Source organism: Mesoplodon densirostris, chromosome 4 (assembly GCF_025265405.1).
Source record: "Mesoplodon densirostris isolate mMesDen1 chromosome 4, mMesDen1 primary haplotype, whole genome shotgun sequence".
NCBI classification, from domain to species: Eukaryota; Metazoa; Chordata; class Mammalia; order Artiodactyla; family Ziphiidae; genus Mesoplodon; species Mesoplodon densirostris.
In genome coordinates this window covers 88,769,506-88,792,582 of record NC_082664.1, presented here as the reverse complement: position 1 = coordinate 88,792,582, position 23,077 = coordinate 88,769,506, and the positions used below count along the sequence as shown (strand labels likewise).

Here is a 23,077-nt window from a genome sequence, read left to right as displayed (position 1 = left end):
CATTCCCCCCAACACAAATAATTTTTCCCAAAACCACAAACATAAACTGGTTCTGGTATTCTCATAAACAGTGCAGCTAAGAAACAGTTTAGAGAAAATTTAACAGGATTCAGATTATATCCATTCTGTCCTCTCAGCCCTGAGAGGTAATAATCCCATATGGGTCCCAGTCCTCCCCAATGGTTTTCCCATCTCTCGTGGAAGAGTCCTTTTACAAAGTGTTGTGTTTGGCTGCTGCTTTAGAGATCCTCCTGTGCCTTCTTCTTCTTCTTGGGTTTTTCTTCTTGAATTACAGGGGGGTTTGTAGCCTCTCGCTTTAGATAGCTAATAAAATCACTTAATTCACGGCCACCCTGAAAACAGAAAGATAACTCTGAAAATTTAACCTGTTAAAGAACTGTGGATTTTCTTTTTCCCCAATAGGAAGACCTGAATTTTTTTTTTTTTTTTGCGGTACGTGGGCCTCTCACTGTTGTGGCCTCTCCCATTGCAGAGCACAGGCTCCGGACGTGCAGGCTCAGCAGCCATGGCTCACGGGCCCAGCCGCTCCGCAGCATGTGGGATCCTCCCGGACCGAGGCACGAACCCGTGTCCCCTGCATCGGCAGGCGGACTCTCAGCCACTGCACCACCAGGGAAGCCCAAGACTTGAATTTTTAAAAGCACATTAGCAACCACATATATGGACCATGAGTTGAGTTTCCAGTTACATAAACTCAAAGAACTAAATATGTGTCTGTGTGTGTGTATGTATTTGTGGGGAGATGAGACAATGCACTTACTTCATATTTCTTTGGATTCAGCTTCTTGTTGGCTGGAGAGAAGTAGATGGTAGGAAAACTGGGAAAAGAAAAGAGTTGACAAATTTTAGATTCCAGAGTAACTCTGACATACACTTTCCTAATAACTGCTTCTAGGAGTAACTTCTCTTCATGATTTCTAATCTGACCAGATACTATTTTCCATTGGTGGCTACGTTACATCCTATCAAAATTCAGAAACATGAAAGCTCACAAGGTCTGTGGCAGTCATGTGGACCAATGCTCCAGAACTTTAAGCCAGGAAGGCATTGGTGGTTCTGTGCTCAACTGGAATATGAGGACTCTCCAAACTATGCACAATACAGAAACGGTTTACAGGCTTATTTTTTCCTATCAGTTACCTATATAGTTTTACTAGTTTTTAATCTACTTACCCTCTGACTTCATATGGAGAAGGCACATCATTGGCTGTGGCATCCATCTTGGCTATGATAATATTTGGGTCTTTTCTGAGCTGTTAATAAAAAGGTTAGATCTTTAAATTTCAAGTTTTCAGTGACTGAGGGACAGTCAATTTAGGACTTAAAACAATCTCATTCTTTAAAAGCTTGGATAAGTTTTGCTGCTGAGATAGGAAGAGTAGTGATACTTGCACACAATATCAAACTTTCCATAAACTTGCCTTTTCTCTCTTGGTTCCTACACATTAGGACTCTATATACAGACACCTTCAAAATTACCTGGCCTAAATAAGATATTATAAGGACTAAGCCAAGTGATTTAACATGAAGGAACATAATGAATTCATATAAGCCATTACCAAAATTCAGAAGCCAGGATACTTTTAACCCCAATCTAGATTGAGTCTGAGGAGTGGAAAGGTAAAGCAGGTATCTGAGGCACTGCACAGGCTCAGAGGGCAGTCAGGAGAAAGTGAGTAAACAGTAGAGAGTTGAAAAAAAAATCTACCAGTACTTAGATTCTGAACTAATAAGGGTAACTAAATAGCCAATGCTGACTATGTATGTAAACTTCCCAACTCAAATTTAACTTCAGAATATGGTTCAGACTTACCTTCTCTCCCAGTTCTTTATATTTAGGCTCCAGATTCTTACAGTGACCACACCAAGGAGCATAAAATTCAATCAGCACATCTTTATTTTCATCATTCACTATTTCATCAAAATTCTCTGCTACCACTACCTGGGAAACAAAGAAGATTCTCTAGCTGGTAAGGCAAGTTGAATACATTCATGAGCTATATTTGTTTCTGGACCCAATCCCTCTCAAATTTGTTGTGTTGCCACTAAAAATATGAAACCCAACTCATATTTATAGACTTTATTAAGATATTACCATTCCCCAGAAATCAACTCATTCCCATGTCTGTCACCTGTCAGACTAAGTTCAGGAAGTCACAGGAAACAAGTGCTACCCAACCCTTCCTTAAAATAATCTCAGAACAACAATATTAAAACTCTTCTTAAAAGTATTCTATTAGGGGTTAGCTTGCTCTGCCCTGAAGAGTAACCTAACCCTAATACAAATATCATCAGAAAATTCTACTCCTGCCCCTATTAAGCATTATGAACTCTGACAATGTTTATTTTATGATGAGGGAGGTGAGTACAAACAAAAACAGAAACTGAGTAACCAACACGGCCTTCACTTAGCACTTCCCAGTATTTTGGGAATAAAGAAATGAGGAGAGACAGCTGTGTAGAGGCTTGGGGAGGTTGTGTGCGCCTCACCTTTACGGGCCCATCATTGCTCTCTGGGATAGGCTCAGACTTCAGGTATCTCTTCAGGTTGCCATCAAAGTAATCCTGCAGGAATCTCTCAAGAGCCTTGCCATCACGCCTGGTATTAGAAAAACAAGGATCACTTTTGTTAACTTGCTCCCTCCACTGAGAAAACTAAAAACCATTTCTTAGAATAGTTTCTACATAGTTTAAATTTCAAGGCTAGGAAGTAACTGGAAGTTTAAAAAAAAAAAAAGACAGAGCCCTTGTTTCTCAATATGCAGAACTACAGACTGAACAAGAAAGCAACCACCTTCTTGTATTTCTAGTGTGTTCTTTGTGGATTAGAAAGGTCAGAGAAGGAAGAAAACATTGGTCCTTCTGGAAATTCAATTCTGCAAAAGAACCAGGTCCTATTTTGTTGCTCTGGATAATAATGCCTATCTTTTTTTTTTTTTTTTTTTTTTTTACTGATTTCACTCACAGGAAGATTTTCTCTTGTCTTAATCTCCCGAAGTCTCACAAGGTGATAGTCAAAACTGTCTGGGGTCTTAAGATCTTTCCAATACCCTGAGTTTACTTTAGGCCAATGTGGTATTCCAAGAAGAAAAGACATTCTGTAGGGATGGGAGGGGACTGGGTTGGTCTGAAGTTACATGAATCTCAAAGAGACTGTCTAATATTCTCTATCTACTATTTTTAATGGCAGGGTGGAAACAATCATGTAAGAATTCCAAGCTGCCATCCTTTTGTTACTTTTCAAAATTTATTAAGAATCATGATCCTTAAAGTATAATTAATTGAGAAAAGTGACCGTCATATGTCTTGATTACAAGACCTAGCTTCACATTCCAATGTTCTTCTTTATAAATCCTCAGTAGTGTAAAAGGCTTTAATAGTTTCTTTGCAGAATCAAATCCCAAACCCACGCTAACTTGTAACTCACGAGAACTCCTCCTGCATGACAAACTTCTCTCCTTTTGCAGTTCTGATAGCAACAACAGGAATCTCTCCAGTAGTGCTTTCCAAGCCAAAATCAGAAAGTTCATGGCTAAAGGTTTTGCGGCTAGCTACAGCAAAGTTGAGTTTCTTCCCAGCATCCAGGAATTTCTTTGCCACCATCATCACTCTATAGGATACAAGAGATATTTATGCCAAGACTATACCAGGGTGGTAAAGCACTTCTAAACCAAGAAACAAGAGACTAGAAAGCAAAATTTCATAGTCCCTACAGCCCTCTGGAAACAGTCTGAACTTGTGTTCTTGGGCACTGACATAGGATTATGGTGTACTCCAGTGTCTTACTGAACTTCACTGCCAAACTGGTGGTACCCAAGCAAATAGTCCATTCCCACTGAAACTTGTTATACTATATAACTATAAAATATTGCAGGCATAATAACTAACCTAAAAAGAAAATTTATAAGGATAAAATACACTGAGGGTCTCAATGGGCAACAAGGCACAATGTGTTAAAGGACGTTTTAGATGACATTTGCATCTTTTATTGGGAGGTCAAGAATCAGCTGTGTCACACGACAAAGGAACACCTATGGAAGATATGCCCAACAGATTTTGGAAATAGTTTATTTATCCTTACAGCTTCAAATCCCATTTTCTTATCTGTTCTTACATCACACATGGTAATAGGATAGTTAGAAGGAATTGTTTATGCACTGGCTAAACTTACTTACAAAGGGGAAAAATTATTCTTATTACCTGTTTCTCCAGTAGTTGGAACCTTTAGCATTCTTTTCATAGTCCACATCATAGTAGGCCATAAGTAAGTCCTTGCCCTGTATCAAATCTTTATTGTCTTCTGTCATGTGAGGGCAGATACCAAAACTGAAATGATACAATCGATTATCAAATTTGGCTGGTTTATAGCTATATTATGGAATTATCATAAAGTAACTGACAGCACTTAAAAAGGAAAGAAATTTTCAATATATAGGATAAGTACCGAGTAATGTAACTTATAGGACCACAATAGGAGTTCTAGGACCCAAACATTACTACTTTAATATAAACTCAACTATTATCATTACAATCCCATGAATGAGGCTATTTAATCTAAAACATGGCTCTGCTTAATAACTGAGATAAACAAACTAAAATGAAGCCAAGAAATCCCAAAAAGTATAAAGAGGTACTCACATGTTTTCCTGAATAAATTTTTTAATCTTTCCACTGGTCATTTTCTGTTCTGTATATGCCACAGTCCTGTCCTCAAACTTGTTCATCAGATGTGACGGACGAAACAAGGTGATACCCCTTTAGAAAAAAGTCTTAGTAGGTAGACAGCAAAATAACTGTCTCCCACCTTCTATTTAAAGCTCAGACTATCTACGCTTGCTGGCACTTCTACTATCACCATTTAAGCACATAAGGACTCTTTTCTGGGACCACAGCCTTGGCAACATGACCTTCTCATTAACGCTAAGGAGTTAACCACCTTAATTTCAAGTGCAATAATTGGGTATGATGATTTAATAAACCTGGGTTGCAAAGTCAGAATACCTTGGTTCTAATTCTTGCTCCACCACTAACTTCAAAGACCTTGGGCCAGGTATCAATTTAATTCTTCTGGGCTTCAGCTTTTACATCAGTACAAAAGGGGGTTAGAGTAGATAATTAATTTCTAAACCTTTAAAAACAATAAAAAATAGAACCCAACTTACCCCAAAGACCCAATATGTACAATAAAATAAAGCAGAACTTGCTCTTATTCGAAGGTACCTTGCCCTGCCAGTCTCCTTGAAAATTCAACTCTCCCATACAGTAAGAAAATTATTCATTAGAGAAAATATATTTAAGATTCCTCCCAGCTGTAAAAATTCTATAGGTAAGTATATGATTATAGATAATGTTTAGCTTGAGTCCATTAAAAATTTTTTTGTTCTAGATTTCTCTATATGAATAAACACAGTTTACAAAGTTTTCTCTTCCTGGTACTACATTGCCTCTCCCTAAACCAAGCTTTCCTCATTCCACCAGAATACTTGAAGGAAATTCCTTCTTTACTTTTTTTTTCTTTTAATAAGTTTATTTATTTATTTTTGGCTGCGCTGGGTCTTTGTTGCTCTGTGCAGGCTTTCTCTAGTTGTGGCAAGCAGGGGCTACCCTTCATTGAGATGCGCAGGCTTCTCATTGTGGTGGCTTCTCTTGTTGCGGAGCTCGGGCTCTAGGCATGTGGGCTCAGTAGTTGTGGCTCACGGGCCCTAGAGCGTGGGCTCAGTAGTTGTGGCGCATGGCCTTAGTTGCTCCGCGGCATGTGGGATCTTACCGGACCAGGGCTCGAACCCATGTGCCCTACAGTGGCAGCCGGATTCATAACCGCTGTGCCACCAGGGAAGCGCCCTTCTTTACTTTCTAACCTTTTGTTCAGCTAAAACTGAACCCCAATTTGGTTCTGAGTCACAGGTTTATATCTAGTACAAGCGTTCCCAGAAAATATCACTATTCTAACTATCAATATCTTGCCTCTTGCTTCTCTTTCACTCATTCCTCCTCCCCACACTATACACGCCTGTATACAATTTTATCACTTGTTTTGGGCTAGGTGTCAGCACCTTTAAGTCCTTATATCCCTCTCTCAACTCTTCCAGTGTTAACCATTAACTTTATGTCAGTTAAAACACAGGCATTTTCATAGTACACAGGGAAACTACATAGCAAAAAGGGACCTAATATAAACATGCTGGGCAACCAAGAAGGTGAATGTGTCTCAGATTTTTTTTAAAAGCATAGTTACTAATTTCAGAGCAGTTCTTGTCAAAAATAGAAATCAGTTCTAAACGTGATTTTTAATGATGTTATGGCACTGGGGTACACATGAAGAACTTAAGACACCCTTCATATAAGGTCTTCTAAATAAGACTTCTGATCAGAGGCTGATAGGCCAATTTTTTTTTTTTAAGATTTATTTATTTATTTACTTGGCTGCCCTGGGTCTTAGTTGCAGCACGCGGGATCTTCGTTGCGGCATGTGGGATCTAGTTCCTCAACCAGGGATCAAACCCAGGCCCCCTACATTGGGAGGGCAGAGTCTTAGCCACTGGACCACCAGGGAAGTCCCGCTGACAGGCCGCTTTTAATGGCAAGTGTGAGAGGCAGACACAGTGAACAAATCTAAGGGTAACAGGCTGATAATGTGATGTGCTTAATGAGCCACAAGTGGCTCCACATCATTTACAGACTTGGTAAAAGGCAGTAGAGCCTCATGGTTAAGCCCAACAACTTTGCAGCTAGACCTTCTAGCTGCAAAGGTTCAATCCTGGTTCTGCCGTTTACGGCATGTGAAGCTTAACTTCTTTGTGTGCTTTCTCCTCTGTAAAATGGAGATAATGACAGCTGCCTCAACAATTTGTTAAGAGGATTAAAAGAGTTAACAGTACATGGCACATAGTAAACACTGCATATTTTGTTAAATATAAATAACACTAACCCTTGTCACGCTTTTCTTTTTACTCTATATGCTCACCTTGAGTGATCTCATCTAGTCCCATGGTTTCAATAACCACTTACATGTGGTTGACCTATAAATCTTTTATCTCAGTTGAGAACTTTCCCTGAATTTCGGTCTCATTTATCCAATTGTCCAATGGGTCTTCACCACCGGGATGTCTCAAAACTACTCAAATTCACTGTGCCAAAATAGAACTCATCATCATTCCCCCCAAATTTGTTTCTCTTCGTCTTCTTCATAGCTTGATGATGATTGGCCCAGTTATCCAAGTCTTTAGAAACCTAGACTTACTGTAGATCTGCCCTTTTTCACACCTGGCTAGGGGCCAAATCCTACTGTCTATATTTTTTATACACACTCCTTCTTCTTCACTGTCCCTAATACTGCCTTAATTTAGATTCTCAGATATCACTCTTAGTCTAGACTCTCTTGACTGCCTTGCCATCCCTCCCTTTTAAACCACCACTGTATGGGTGCCAGTCTTTTCCTCTGAAAACACAAAATTAATCACATTACTGTCTAGCTCAAAGTCTTTCAATGGCTCTCAAATGTCTAAAAGATAAAATCTAAATTTTTCTGTATGGCACTTAAGGTTTTCTATAATTTGGTCTCTGCCTACCTCTTCAAGCTTACCTTTCACTATGACCTCATCCACGAACAATACTCCAGCAATACTACAGGTCCCAATACGCTTAGGTTGTTTCACATCTTGGGGCCCTCTCTCCTGCTGCTCTATCTGGAATAATCTTTATCCCCCACCATAACCGGCCTGGAAAAACTTATCTTTCAAGATATACCTCAAAAGTCACCTCCTCTATGACATTTTTTGATACTACTCCCCACCCCCGCCCCCCCAAAAATCATTCCCTCCTCTGTACTTCTGGTACACTCTGCCTAATTTCTACCATAATACATATAATGCTCACTTACACTTGTATTTTTAAATACATTCACTGTCTCCCATTACTAGATGCCCCTCAAAGGCAGCAACAGTTTCCAGAACTTAGCTTACTGCCTAGTATGTGCTCAATAAAGCTTTTGGAAAAACTAGGCTTAAAAACCACCAGTTCACACAACAGCACTTGGTCAAGGTGCACATTTACAAGGGCATTTAACTCAGTTACTTACTCTCCATCATCATCATACTTGTTCACCAGAGACTCAACACTGGTGTGTGCAAATCGGTAGTTATCCCTCAAGTTGCTGGCTGCTTTTAGAAACTCAGAGTGAGCATCACTGAATAAATCCTTGAAAAAACCTATACAGAAAATGTCAAACACAAGGAAGAAACAGTAAGTGCTGAGACATATTCAAAACTTTAAAATTCTTCTATTTTTTCAAAGTCTTTATCTTATTATGGATAAGCAAAGCAAGATAGATAGGAGGATTGGGTCTGCTTTGCCATGAGTACTGAGGATATTTGATGAAACAATTAGGATAAGAATTCTTTCTCTACCTTTAAAAAAAAAACTTTTTTGAGGAAGCCAAGGGAGACAATTTGTCAGGGTTCAAGTCTTAATTCTAGTTTTTCACAGTTGAAAAATTTGAGCAAATTGCCTAACTCCTTAGAGTCTCAGGGACTATTTCAGGTGTCAGAGGATTAAATAAGGTAGTATGTCAAAATAAACTGTAAATTAATTCACCATATTTTTTTCTATGTCGTATTTGTCTTTAGAACTTCAAATCTAGTAAAGTGCCCGAAACCTCAGTGTTTATTAAATGTCTACTTATGGTTAACTCCTTGTAAAATATACAGAATCAATATCCAGATAAGGAGTGACTTAGCCAAACTTAAATGATAAACCATCCTCTACTGCCAGAAAGTCAGTTTTATTACAGTAATTAGGAGATTAAGAGAACACACGCTTGTATGTTTAAATTTATTTTTTAGTCAAATGTATTATACATTACATTTAAAACAAAACAGGGCCTCCCTGGTGGCGCAAGTGGTTGAGAGTCCGCCTGCCGATGCAGGGGATACGGGTTCGTGCCCCGGTCTGGGAGGATCCCATATGCCGCGGAGCGGCTGGGCCCGTGAGCCGTGGCCGCTGAGCCTGCGCGTCCGGAGCCTGCGCGTCCGGAGCCTGTGCTCCGCAACGGGGGAGGCCACAACAGTGAGAGGCCCGCATACCGCAAAAAAAAATAAAAATAAAAAAATAAAACAAAACAAAACAAAAAACACCAAGATGTAGAATGTGTTTAATTGGCTCAAGTTATTTTAATAATAATGAGATATTGCAACACCCAAGAAAGCAAAGATTGCTGTAAAAACATACACAAATCCTAGCAATTTGATCCTAAATTGAAAATTCCCCTACAACTGTGAAAATAGCAGACACAGAGGTTTATCATATACTTATATCCTCCCACCTTAAAACCCCATTTTCAGTTTTAAGTACTCTATTATTTGAGTTAAATCTCAGGAGTCTAAGAAGTGATAGGAAAAACTGAAGCTATTCCTATTTTCTTTAATTGACATTAAATCTTTACACCTGAAAGAATACCAGGCCACTCAAATAAAACAATTTTTTCTACATTATAGTAATGCTGACCTAATTTTGCGAGTTGTCTTTTCAGCTGCCCCAAGGTTTCCTAAACAGTTTTAACTTTATCGTTTACTCAGACATAGAGGGCTTTTGAAACCATGTTGATGATTTTGTGGCATTATCAAATTTGCTACTCACCCACCACAGAAGCATCTTTATCACTAATGAACTTCTCAAATTCTTCCTCAGTCCTGAGACGAACTGAAGCTGGTCCAGCCTGCTTCTTCAGGTGGCTGACAATTCCGTCTTAAAGACAAGATGAAAGATTATAGCAACACAAATTTATAATTTTTGAAAAGGTAATCATTCACATGATTTAAAGTTTAAAAAGTTCAAAAGCATATACAATGAGGTTTTCTTCCTATCCTTTTCCTTGTGACCCAGTTTCTTCCCTATAGGATAACATTTCAGTTTTTTGTACATCTTTCCAGACATATTATTCACAAACAAGCAACTACATATTTATTCTTTTCTTTTCTCCTCAAATGGCAGCACACACATATGCTGTTCTGTATTTTGTTTTTTTTGTCATTTAACACAGCTTAGAGATAATTTATGTCAATATACATAATAAGCTACCTCAATCTTCTTTATAGCCACATGGTGTTTCATTGTATGGATGTACCATAATTTATTTAACCAGCCACAACTGATGAACATTTGTTTCCAATTTCTTGCTGCTGTAAATGATTCTGCAATAAACAACCTTGTACTAGCGTCATTTTACACATGACTGAGTGTATCTGTAGGGCAATTTCCTAAAAGTGGATTCACTGGGTCAAAGAGTACATGCATTTATAACTGTTTAACTGCCCCCCCAAAGAGACTGTACTTATTCATATCCCTGCCAGTGATGTATTAAAGTGTTTATAACAATACAGATAATACCTTTGTGCATGCTGTTCTCTGCCTAGAACAATCTTGCCCCAGATATCACCTGGCTTCCTTCCTCACCTCCTCCTTTAGGTCTTAACTCAAAATGTCATCTTCTCGGGACCTCCCTGGTGACTCAGTGGTTAAGAATCAGTCTGCCAATGCAGGGGACACAGGTTTGAACCCTGGTCCGGGAAGATCCCACATGCCACAGAGCAACTACGCCCGTGAGCCACAACTACTGACCCTGTGCTCTGGAGCCCGCAAGCCACAACTACCAAACCACCTGCCAATTACTGAAGCCCGTGCGCCTAGAGCCCGTGCTCCGCAACAAGAGAAGCCACCACAATGAGAAGCCTGCACACCACAACGAAGAGTAGCCCCCACTCACTGCAACTAGAGAAAGCCCACGTGCAGCAACAAAGACCAAATACAGCCAAAAATAATAAATACAAATTTTTTTTAAAAAGTCATCTTCTCAAGGAAGCCTTCCCTAACCATTTCCTGTAAACTAAAACCTATTCAACCCCCAACACTCCCTTATCGCCTGCTTTATCTTTCTTACAGCACATTTCACCCGTCTAATACTCTATCCTTATTTATTTTTGTCTGTTTTGCTGATATATACCTAACTCTAAGAATAATACCTAACGCATAACAAGTTCAAGAAATATCCATTTTGCAAATGAATTAAACAAACAAATCCTTTATTCTTAAGTGGCACAGTCACATGTAGCCTTGCATTTTAAAAGTAGAAAATGCAGTGCCTTGGCTATCTTGTTTCAGGGTTTAACTATATACAGGTCAAACTATGCCATGAACCAGATCCACCCAAATCACACTTTCCTATTTAGGTGAAATGCGCTAGGTAAGTAAAACTGTTTGAAAATAATAATCACACATAAAAACACAAAAAATCTTTTACCCTTTAAGTCTAGTTGACAGACCATTATTCTATTTTCTTCTGGGCTCCGTGCTACTCCTCTGTAATACTCCACCCCTCCCACCCCTTTCTCTTCTGAGAACTCTAAGGATTTGCTGACCCACTGAGACAGAGTACTGTTTAACTCTTTCAACATGATTGAGTCTATTTTGCTTCTTTTAGAGGTTTTTCTTTCCTTCTCTCTCCATTCATGATTTTTTTTCCTCTTAAATGTTTTCCTCAACTCCTCACAGAGGAGGGGTTGTATCAATAGGTAAATTGAAATCGGATATGAATGTTTTGGCCTGCAAGGGGATTGTAATTACTATATCACAATATAAATTATTATAAAGAACTTTACCTCAGGGCTATGATGAAAAGTGTTACTTTTCTCCCTGAGTATTTAAAACTTTCTGGAAGGTATAATGGGAGTGCTGAGTAACCAGTTGAAGCAGGAAGGCAAACAGCATAGTTCTTAGAATACATGAATAAAATAATCCATCTTAAGTAGCCAAACGTCTGATCACCTAGTCAGATGCTGAGAAATACTTGAGTTTAAGAAATCTATGTGCAGCCCAAGTGAGATTATCTGCCTAGTAGCAGTCTGGTTGGGTTCACATACAATATAGTTTAGACCTAAGTCCAGAGAAAAACATATCAATAATTCTAACTGCTAACTCTACCCTGAGCTAATAAAATCTGAATCGTAACATGTGTTCATTAATGCTTTTAAGATCAGGAAAAAAAAAAATGAAGATTTTACCTTTTGTTCTTAGACATATCAAATTCTGAGTGTTGGCTAAATGACCTCAGTTGGGCCAAAATACTTATTCATGCATTGAAGAGTTATTATCTACTACATGTGGAGAATCTAGGTACTGGGGATAGAGTAATAAATGAACCAAACAAGGTCTCTGATCTCTTGGAGCTTACAATATAAGTAAATCTCCAAATAAATCCCCAAATAAATAATACAATAAATCTTCAAATAAGTAAACAATTTAAAATATCAGATAATAACCAGTGCTATGCAGAGAATTAAGAGGATGGTAAGAGTATGACTAGGTGGCTACCTTAGGTTTGGTGGCCTGGGAAAGCATCTGGAAGAATTTTGTGTGTGGGGAGGGAGCGGTGCCGTGCTGAGCAGCTTGTGTGATCTTAGTTGCATGACCAGGGATCGAACCCGGGCCACTGCAGTGAAGCGCCGAGTCCTAACCACTGGACCGCCAGGGAATTCCCTGGGAGGTGAAATTTAAGCCAGGATCTGAATGAAAAAAAGGAGCAAGCCATGCAAACACGGGGGAAGATCATTTCAGGCTGTGGACACAGCTAGGGCAAAGGTCCTAAAGTGAAATAGGCTTAAGTCTTAATAATCTTAAGAGTTAGACAGGGGCCATCTTATGTACAGCTCTGTATACGAGTACCAATCATACATGCTGAAAAAATTCCACATCACCTAAAATGCCCAAACTGAACGAACCCCTTTCCTCTCACCTTTTCATCATAAAAAGGTAAAATATGCCTAATTATTTGACAGACTCAAGATAAAACTGTCCAAAACATACTTTCTCATTAATTATGGGCCCTACGTACAGGGCCAGCCCACTTACCTCCCAAACTTCACCTGTCATCCTTGCTAATTATATTCCAGCCACAAGGTCTTTCTGTCCCTTGAACACATCAAGCTCAGTTATGCCTTAGGGTCTTTTTGTACCTGTTTTCCCTCTTCCTGGAAAGCTCCGGTCCACATCTTCTCATGGTGAGCTCCTTCCTATCATTCAGGTCTCAGCTCAAAGGTTACTTCCCTGATCACTCATAATGTGGTACTCCCAACCCCAATCACTATCACATCAGTTTTATTTTTCTCCTTTAATGCTCTTATCACTAACAGAATTTATCTTATCCACATATATTATTGGCATTAAAAAATTTTTAATTGTGGTAAAATATACATAACATAAAATTTACCATCTTAACCATTTTAAAGTATACAATTCTGTGGCATTAAGTACATTCACATTGCTGTACAACCAATCTCCAGTACTGTTTTCACTTTGCAAAACTGAAACTCTATTCATTAAGCAACTCCCCATAGCCCTTGGGAACCACATTCTACTTCTATCTCTGTGAAACTGACTAGGAATCTCATATAAGTGGAATGACACAGTATTTGTCTTTTTGTACTGGCTTATCTCACTTAGCATGTCTTCAAGGTTCACCCAAGTTGTAGCACATCAGAACCTCCTCTTTAAGGCTGAATAATATCCCACTCACTGTATTATATACAATTTACATATAATTAATTATTATTAATATACTACATTTTGTATATTCATTCATCCACTGATGGAACACTTGGGCTGCTTCCACCTTTTTGCTATTGTCCATAATGCAGCCATAAACATGGGTATACAAATATCTCTTCCAGACTCTGCTTTTAATTCTTTTAGGTATATACCCAGAAGTGGAATAGTGGATCATACAGTAATTCTATTTTTGTTTTTTTAGGATACACCATTCTGTTTCCCATAGCAGCTGCATGCACCATTTTATGTAAGTCCACAACAACAGTGCAGAAGGGTTCCAATTTCTCCACATCCTTGCCAACACTTGTTCTTTTCTTTTCTTTTTTTTCTTTATAGTAGTCATCCTAATGGATGTGAGGTGGTTATCTATATATATTTTTAAACTTGTGTGTTGCCTTCTTCTCTTCATCTCCCAGAATGTAAGCATCACAAGAATAGGAACCTTGTCTGCTTTATTTATCAATAAATTCTGGGCACCCAGTATATCTAGAATATCTGACACAGAGTAAGTACTGAATAAGTATTTGTCAAATAAAAAAATGCCTAGTAAACCTTATAAATCAAGTTCAAGTATTTTCTATATTACTTACATAATCTGTTCAGTTAGAGAAGTCTTTTGTTAGCTTCCAAACTGACCTCTTAGGTGAGGAATTTTTAAGACTTAAAGTATCTTGTATAGAAAATGTCATGTTCCCACTGCAAAGAACAGGGTACTTAAACAGATCCAGTTTCCAGAATGTAATCCAGGATCCTTACCGGCAGTCCTAGGCCCATCATAAGCACCTGCTTCTTCACCATCTCTAAATATCTTCAGGGTTGGATATCCACTCACTCCATACTTATTACAGGTATTTGTGTTGGCAGTACAATCAACCTAAAGATTAAAATACATGAACCACTTATCCAAAAGCCTGCTGCAGGCTCTTCCTATATTCCCAAAATAATAAGAGTGGTCAAATCAAAATATCAAGCAATTTTTGACACATCCTACAGAATATTAGATTTTAAAGGCAGACTGGTGCTTGGCTAGCTACCTCAGAACCACCTAAGGAACTCTAAAATTTAGATCCCTGGGCCTTATACAAAATGCACAAATGACTATTTAAATTCTGCCCTTAGAGTCTCTATTGTCTAAAGCAGTGTTCTCCACCTTTTTCCCGCCTCTCAGAATATGCAAAGGATAAATCACTTAAATTAGTAATAGTGGCTTACTTTGATAATGATTATCATCAGTGGGATGTATCGATATATACCCCTTAGGTGAGCTGGGGTATAATTTGATTTGGCAAGTCACCTATGGTTATTAGCAAATGTACTGATACTTAAACATGCTCCCTGAGCTAGTGTGAATCTGGGCTAAACTATAACATGACAGATCTAGTGAGACCTATCAAGAAGAAGAAAAACAACTTCCATCTATTTAGTGACTTATTCCAAACTAGGTAATGCCATCAGCACTTTGCATGTATTATCTCATTAATCTTCGTAAGATTCTGAGGTATGATCCCAATGCCTTAACAAAAACTAAAATTCAGAAAAGTAATGCATGTATAGTAACAAAGACTATAGCTACATGAAGCACGAACAAAATCATGACTGAACTCTTTTTTTCTATGGCAAGCTGCCACAGAACATCAGGATTAAAAATAGTTTTCAAAAACAGTCCTGGGCTACCCTGGTGGCGCAGTTGTTGAGAGTCTGCCTGCTGATGCAGGGGACACGGGTTCGTGCCCTGGTCCCGGAAGATCCCACATGCCGTGGAGTGGCTGGGCCCGTGAGCCATGGCCGCTGAACCTGCGCGTCCAGAGCCTGTGCTTCACAATGGGAGAGGCCACAACAGTGAGAGGCCCACATACGGCAAAAAAAAAAAAAAAAGTCCTATATATGTATGAACTATTTATCTGAGGCTGGCCAAGATGTGAACTTGTAGCCCGGGGCAACTAGGGGTTTACTACATAAAATTCTGGAAGCATTAGTTTGACTGTAAAAGCAAATATTAAGTTTACAGCTGACCAGTTAGTTAATACTTATCCACATCCTCTTGTCATCTTCCTATTCCCATCATTGTGAATAGCATATAGTAATTTAGGAAACTCATTTACCCACTGATAATTTTCCTCTAAACTTGACTATTGTAATTTTACTTTCCATGTTTGCCCCTTAATTTTTTTTTTTTTTTTTTTTTTTGCTGTACGTGGGCCTCTCACTGTTGTGGCCTCTCCCACTGCAAGCACAGGCTCCAGACACGCAGGCTCAGTGGCCATGGCTCACGGGTCCAGCCGCTCCACAGCATGTGGGATCTTCTGGGACCAGGGCACGAACCCGCGTCCCCTGCATCAGCAGGCGGACTCTCAACCACTGCGCCACCAGGGAAGCCTCCCCTTAATTTTTATTTACCATATATTTTACTTCTTTCTTATGCCAGCATTTCCCTTAGTTTCACTACTTGTAATCTTTTGAAACCGTAATTAATACAAGTCAGTTGTGTATTTGCCCAGAAACTAGTGTTCCCTCTTCTTCTTAGCACCGTAATAATAAAGAAAATCAATGTTAATTTTTACCAACTACTATTTAAAATACCTCATTTCCTTTAATGAAGAATCCACCTATACTCACCTTTGCTAATGGGACTATTCCTTTTAATCTGGTAGCTGCAGCTTCATATTCTGGGGCAAGTTTTTTGCAATGTCCGCACCTATACAGATATATTGAAGAAAAAAGGCAAATATATCCTATAAGTTTGTTAATTTTGTTTCTCTGGGAAAAATCTCTAATTATAATACTACTTTTGACTAGTAGCTGCTTCCAAAAGCAAAAACATCACTTGAACAACATCCAGTACTGAGAAGGTAAACCAGAGCTCTCAGAGGTAAAGCTACCTTCTCTAGCCTGAGGTCGACTCTATAGGACTGGTTCAGTCCAGAGCAGCATCTATGTTCTCAAAAGTGCAATGGGGTGGCAATGGCAGGGGTAAATTAGGAGTCTGGGATTAACATATACACATTACTATATATAAAATAAACAAGGACCTAGCACAGGGAACTATATTCACTATCCTGTAATAACCTATACTGGAAAAGAATCTGAAAAAGAATAGATATATATATGTATAACTGAATCACTTTGCTGTACACCTGAAACTAACACAGCATTGTATATTAACTATACTTCGATTAAAAAAAAAAGATTAAAAAAGTACAATTGAGGGCTTCCCTGGTGGTGCAGTGGTTGAGGGTCCGCCTGCTGATGCAGGGGATGCGGGTTCGTGCCCCGGTCCGGGAAGATCCCACATGCCGCCGAGCGGCTGGGCCCGCAAGCCATGGCCGCTGAGCCTGCGCGTCTGGAGCCTGTGCTCCGCAACGGGAGAGGCCACAACAGTGATAGGCCCACGTACCGCAAAAAAAAAAAAAAAGTACAATTGAGCCCTGAAAACTGTGGTCAGAAGTATAAGCCACATTAAAGAGGGAAAGGGCTCAAGCCCTTTTGACCAATTAATGAGGACAAAATAAAGGGCAAGACAGCAATAATCCCATTCCTGGTAGCATTTCCTAAAGGAAGGTAGGTATTTTTCCTTAGAAAACCAGCACTGTGGTTCTTAAAAATATAGTGGTTGAAACTTTATAAGGTCCCAAGTATGATATTAACTCTTTAAGAGTCACAATCAAGTACTTTTTCTCCATTCCTTGAATATGACTCTTTGACCAGAAACCCAGTTTGAGGGGGGGTTAGTCGAATAAGGCCCAGAAGGTGCTCATTTGATATACTTTAGCAGCTTGATGGAGGCTTTTTTCCTTCTCAGCTGAGTTTCAACATAGCGTGAGAATGATATATTTAAGACAGCAAGCTTGATTTTTACAGCTACACAGTTCACCTGACTGTAACTACTGATGAAGATAAAGCATTATGTCAATTAGAATATTTTCCCAGAGGGCCATCATGAACACCTGTTCCTCTGCCCAGAAAGCCCCAACAGTCCCACAGGCACACTGTACATGCAGTGTGGGTAGGGGCTTATCAGTACGCAACTAGCACCAGCTATGTATCATCTATTCAAAAGCCAACGACTTGCAGAGGGATCACTGGGAGAACGTGAGTAGTTCTGTGACCTCCCCACAAACAGCAAATATAGGATTAGAAAACAGAAGGAAGGAAACAGAAGAAATTTGAGCTGACATTTCATAGCCAAAGTCTCAAAATTTATTTTATTAAGTAATGGATGGATAAATAACTTGGAAACATTCTGCCCCCAAAACTTGTTTAAAACAAAGAATTCTAAGAATTTATATTCTTCAAGGTCTTTAGAAGTCCTATTCAAAAATAATCATTAGAGGGCTTCCCTGGTGGCGCAGTGGTTGAGAGTCTGCCTGCCGATGCAGGGGACACGGGTTCGTGCCCCGGTCCGGAAAGATCCCACATGCCGCGGAGCGGCTGGGCCCGTGAGCCATGGCCGCTGAGCCTGTGCATCCAGAGCCTGTGCTCCGCAACGGGAGAGGCCACAACGGTGAGAGGCCCGCGTACCGCAAAAAAAAAAAGACTATAATATTAGATGTTGCTTAGGGTCACATACATATTTACTAAAAGTATAAAAGAACCAAATGATAAAAACCAAACTCAGGATGGCCAGTGTGTAAGATGGGGAAGGGGTACACAAGGGACTTCAACTGTACTGGCTTTATTTTTTAGACTGGGTGGTGAATAAATGGTATTCCTTATAATGTGTTTCACAGATGCACCTTTTACCATATCTGAAGTTGGGATGTGTCTTGCAATCGTGTCATAGTTTCATTGGTAGCATTTCTCTCTTCGTGAGACATAAAATATATTCATTATATCCTCTGTATTCCATAGTAAATTAAAAATTCATGTACATGGGTTGTAACAAAACTACACAAATTCCAATTGATTTAATAAAATAACCAATTTATCTGATAAACCTAAGGTTTTGGGAACATAAGGGTGCAAAGGTTAAAAATGAATGTGTGTTAGAGTAAGAATTGGATCTGGGCCTTAAAGATTTAAGGCTTCAGACAGGATGGGGTAGGGTGTTTTAGAGAAGGGGAATAGTAGAGCAAAGTTAAAATTACTAGTGAGAATGATGCATTCAAGAGAACTATGGGGACTTCCCTGGTGGTCCAGTGGTTAAGAGTCCGCCTTCCAATGCAGGGGACGTGGGTTCAATCCCTGGTTGGGGAACTAATCCCACATGTCGCAAGGCAACTAAGCCCGCGTGCCGCAACTACTGAGCCCGTGCGCTCTGGAGCCCATGTGCCGCAACGAAGAGCCAGCGCAGCCAAAAAAAGAAAAAAAAAAGAAAAGTAATTAGGAAAAGATTTATCGAGAGGCGTAAGAACTGTACACTGAGAATTACAAAATATTGGTTAAAAAAAACAGAACTATGAAGGGCTTTTTTTTTTTGGTTAAGAGATAATAAATGTGTTATATGTATTAAGAGATTTCTGTTGAATAGGTATGTAGTAATTGTTAAGAAGACAGACAACAGATTTAAGAAGTTTCACCTCAACTACCTTTAAACATCTGAAGAGAAAAAAAAAATAGTACAAAATAATTAGGCCAGACCAGTGGGTCTCAAAACAGATGCATATAAAAAATATCCATTAAGCATTAAAAAAAAAAAAGAAAAAAAAAAGGGACTTCCCTGGTGGCACAGTGGTTGAGAATCCACCTGCCAATGCAGGGGACACGGGTTCCCCTGGTCCAGGAGGATCCTACATGCCACGGAGCAACTAAGCCCATGCACCACAACTACTAAGTCTGTGCTCTAGAGCCCACAAGCCACAACTACTGAGCCTGCATGCCACAACTACTGAAGCCCACGTGCCTAGAGCCCGTGCTCCACAACAAGATAGGCCACCGCAATAAGAAGCCCGTGCATCGCAACGAAGAGGAGCCCCCACTTGCAGCAACTAGAGAAAGCCCGCGTCCAGCAACGAAGACCCAACGCAGCCAAAAATAAATAAAATTAAATAAATTAAAAAACAAAACAAACCAAAAAAAACTGTGTGCCTAGGCCCCACCCTGGGACTTATTGAATGATTCCTCTAGGAATCCAGGAGATAACCAGAGGTGTAGGGGGAGTGTGTATAAGTGGCAAGGTTGGGACTGAAAACCATTGCCTTGGGCTTCCCTGGTGGCGCAGTGGTTGAGAGTCCGCCTGCCGATGCAGGGGACACAGGTTCGTGCCCCGGTCCGGGAAGATCCCACATGCCGCGGAGCGGCTGGGCCCGTGAGCCCTGGCCGCTGAGCCTGCGTGTCCGGAGCCTGTGCTCCACAACGGGAAAGGCCACAACAGTGAGAGGCCCACATACCGCAAAAAAAAAAAAAAAAAAAAAAGAAAACCATCGCCTTAAGCATTGTTAATATCCACAACATCATCAAATGTCCAAAGGGAGGACCTGTCTAACAAGTTCCAATAAGGCTGGAGGAGATTGCCCTCTTTAAATTCACCAGGAATGGAATTTAGGTGGGTTTTGAAGGTGATCATCAAGTTTTACCACTACTTCTTTCACCTACTACTAGATAATACTAAAACACAAATAATCCCATTCACCTTCAGGGATGGCACCCAGCAGTTAATGACTCCCAACACATACTCACCCAAAAATCATTACTTCATGCCTGTCATGTGCCTCATGCTACTTTAGCCTCTGATAGAAGAAAAACTGATATAGTCCTTTCCCTGTAGGAGCATCAGTCTGGCAGGGGTGATAGTATTATTAGGTCCCAATAGAGAGGAGGGAACAACCAGTTAGTTGTCCAGGGAAGGAAGAAATCACTTTTGAGCTAAATATTGTTGAAAAGATCAACTGGGGGTGGGGAGGGGAGGGAATTCCAAGTAAGGGAATCAGTATGTATAAGAAATATTAAATATTCCATTTTATACTATCTACGTAGTCCTTTTCTATACTCTAGAAACACTGTGTATCAAATATCATCAATTAATACTATTGTCCTAGAGGGTAGGGCACAAATCTACAACACAGGTAGATGCTGAAGACTTAAGACTAATAAATATTCAGAAATTATCACAAACATTTAAATAGTTCTATTTACTTCCAGAGAAATTCTGACACTCCCATTCTTACAAACTATATAGATGATTGATTCCATAATGGAAATATTAGTCTAAAGAGTCAGCTGTAAAGAAATCTTTCACTTTCACTTGTAAAATGAAAGTGGAAAAAATACCCTAAAACAAATGAGAAAAACAACTTGTTCAAAATGGGTCCATTTTACTCTTAATAAGGATTCTTTAACTGTTCCTATCTAACTTATAACAGGAGTACAAAGCAGTTAGAGAGCATTTCCAGCTGAGATATCAATAAATAAGAGTTGAATGTGACGAAATAAGGACATCATCAACAGGAGACTTCCTTGATTCCAAATTACTCATTCAGAAAACTGATCCTTCTTGTAGGCATTGTGGAGGATGACTTTACCTTCCAGACCAATTACAAGGAGACACCACAGCAGTGATCCACCCAACTTTAGGGATAGTTTAGTGCATGATGGGATATGTAGTTTTTAGGGAAGCACATGCAACAATTTAAAGTAGCATAGATCACTTTCAATCAGGGGGGGAAAAATCTGCTTTAAACTAATAGTCTAATAGCCCACAATTCTCCAGCAATTCACTTCATGTGGACCCCTGTAGTCACAGAGGCACCTCCCAGTTTTGATACAACTCCATACAGCCATTCTAATTACAGTAACACCCCCTCAAAGCTAACAGCATGGTTACATGATTGGGAAGAGTTGTTTCTAAGAGAACGTGATTTCTAGTGACGTGTAAAGACCACCTATGATGTGTAATCAGTACTGCTAGTTAGTCGCAGTAATGCCCTGGATGCAAAACCTGTCAGAAGCTGAAAACAAAATGTGCTGCCTCTAAGCACACCCTTCTGGCTCAGGTGGTCTTCATTATAGCACTTCTAGTGTAACCCTCGAGTCAGCTGAGCCCCTGCAGAGTGAAGACCAGAGTTAGAAGCAAGTGAAAGTTATCCACTAACTTTCTTTTACTGAGACTTTTGAATACAAATAGTTTTTAATTAAGGGTCACTGTGGCAGGAGAAAAATTAAGTATTGTAATTAGCGTGGTTATACTGAGCTGTCCCCAGCGTTAAGATAATCATTGTTTGCTATGGTAAAGATGTGGGAGTTAAAAAAAAAAAAACCAACGCTCAGGTTTACTGGGTCAGAAATCCTATTTGCTCTCTCCCCAGTCCCACCCCACCGTCAGCTTTTTATTTCCAGTTAGTTCTATCCTAAGTAATTTACATCCTAGTTCAGTTAAAGCACTTTCAAGTGGAGTATTTCTCCAACACTGATTACTTTCTCACTGGGGTCTTCTTTGGCATTTTTCAGAAATCCTAATTAAAACTGACCATTTAGACAGATCCTGACGGAATTACTCTGTTCACCTACTCTTTTTAACGGAATTCTGCTGGTGCTGAGAAATGCTCAGTTTAATGGAGAAAGTGTGCACCTGGCGATGGACAAATAACTGCCTTCCTTAAAAGAGCACTTATGACCATTCTGCAGCCACTCTGACCTTGGCTAGAAACCAACGGCTGCGTGGGGCAAGAAGAAAGGAAGTATCCTGGGGGCCCAGGGCCTCTGCACTTGGTGAAACGTTGGCTTCCAATATAAGGCCTTGAGATGCCTCGTCTATAGAATGGAAAACAGTAAAAACGGACTCACCCAGAAACTCTAAAGATACCAATCGAGGGAGGATGGGGTGCAGGGGGTGAAACCCTCTGCAGATAGGAAGTGCCGCAGGAGCACCGAGGTAAGGATGTGGCCCTGCCCGAGAGGGGCCTTCGCGTTCTCCTTCTCGGATCTCGCTCCCAGGCCATCAGCACCGACGTCTCCGCTCTCCGCGAGGCAGCTCGGCTCCCCGGTGGGTGGAAAACCTGCCGGCCGCAGCCGGGCTCGGGGGAACGATGGAGGGCGCCGGCATTGCGTAGGCCCTACCGTCCCCGCGCCTTCGCCCCCTGCCCACCCGGCCCTCCCTCTCCCGCCCCGGCTAAATGGCCTCACCAGGGGGCGAAGAACTCGACAAGCATGAGGCCTGCAGAGCCCGTGTCGGAGATGCGACTCTCGAAGTTGTCGTCCGTTAGTTCCAGCACGTCAGAGGCAGCGGCGAGGCGGGCCGCTGCGAGGAGCAGCGCCAGGCCCGGGAACAGCGCTAGGCGGCGGAGGCGCATGGCGACTAGGTGAGGCGGCGGCGGCCAGGAGGGTCAGGGCTCGGCGGGGACTGCGGAGGCCGGGCAGTGAACCACGAGCCCTCAGCCTACGCTCGCGCGTCTGGCCCAGTCGGCCCCGCAGCCGGAGGTCCCACCCCCCAGGCCGGCTCGGGCCGCAGTGTGGCAGCCGCCGATTGGCTGTGCGGCGCCTGCGTCGGGCGGGCGGGACCAGCTGGTAACCGCCGAGTTGCCGGAGA

General features: G+C 40.7%; 1 protein-coding gene across 1 annotated transcript; it reads right to left on the bottom strand.

Annotated features, from left to right (window-relative positions):
• Positions 1-34: 34 nt before the first annotated feature.
• PDIA3 (protein disulfide isomerase family A member 3) lies at positions 35-22,967 on the bottom strand. Its single transcript, XM_060096740.1, has 13 exons — positions 22,675-22,967; positions 16,234-16,312; positions 14,374-14,491; positions 9,655-9,762; positions 8,099-8,228; positions 4,660-4,776; positions 4,222-4,347; positions 3,449-3,631; positions 2,512-2,620; positions 1,835-1,963; positions 1,195-1,274; positions 782-839; positions 35-353 (listed from the first exon to the last, which is right to left on the bottom strand). The coding sequence occupies exons 1-13, from the start codon at positions 22,839-22,841 to the stop codon at positions 240-242; spliced, it is 1,518 nt and encodes a 505-aa protein (XP_059952723.1). The 5' UTR covers positions 22,842-22,967; the 3' UTR covers positions 35-239.
• Between the last annotated feature and the right edge of the window lie 110 nt (positions 22,968-23,077).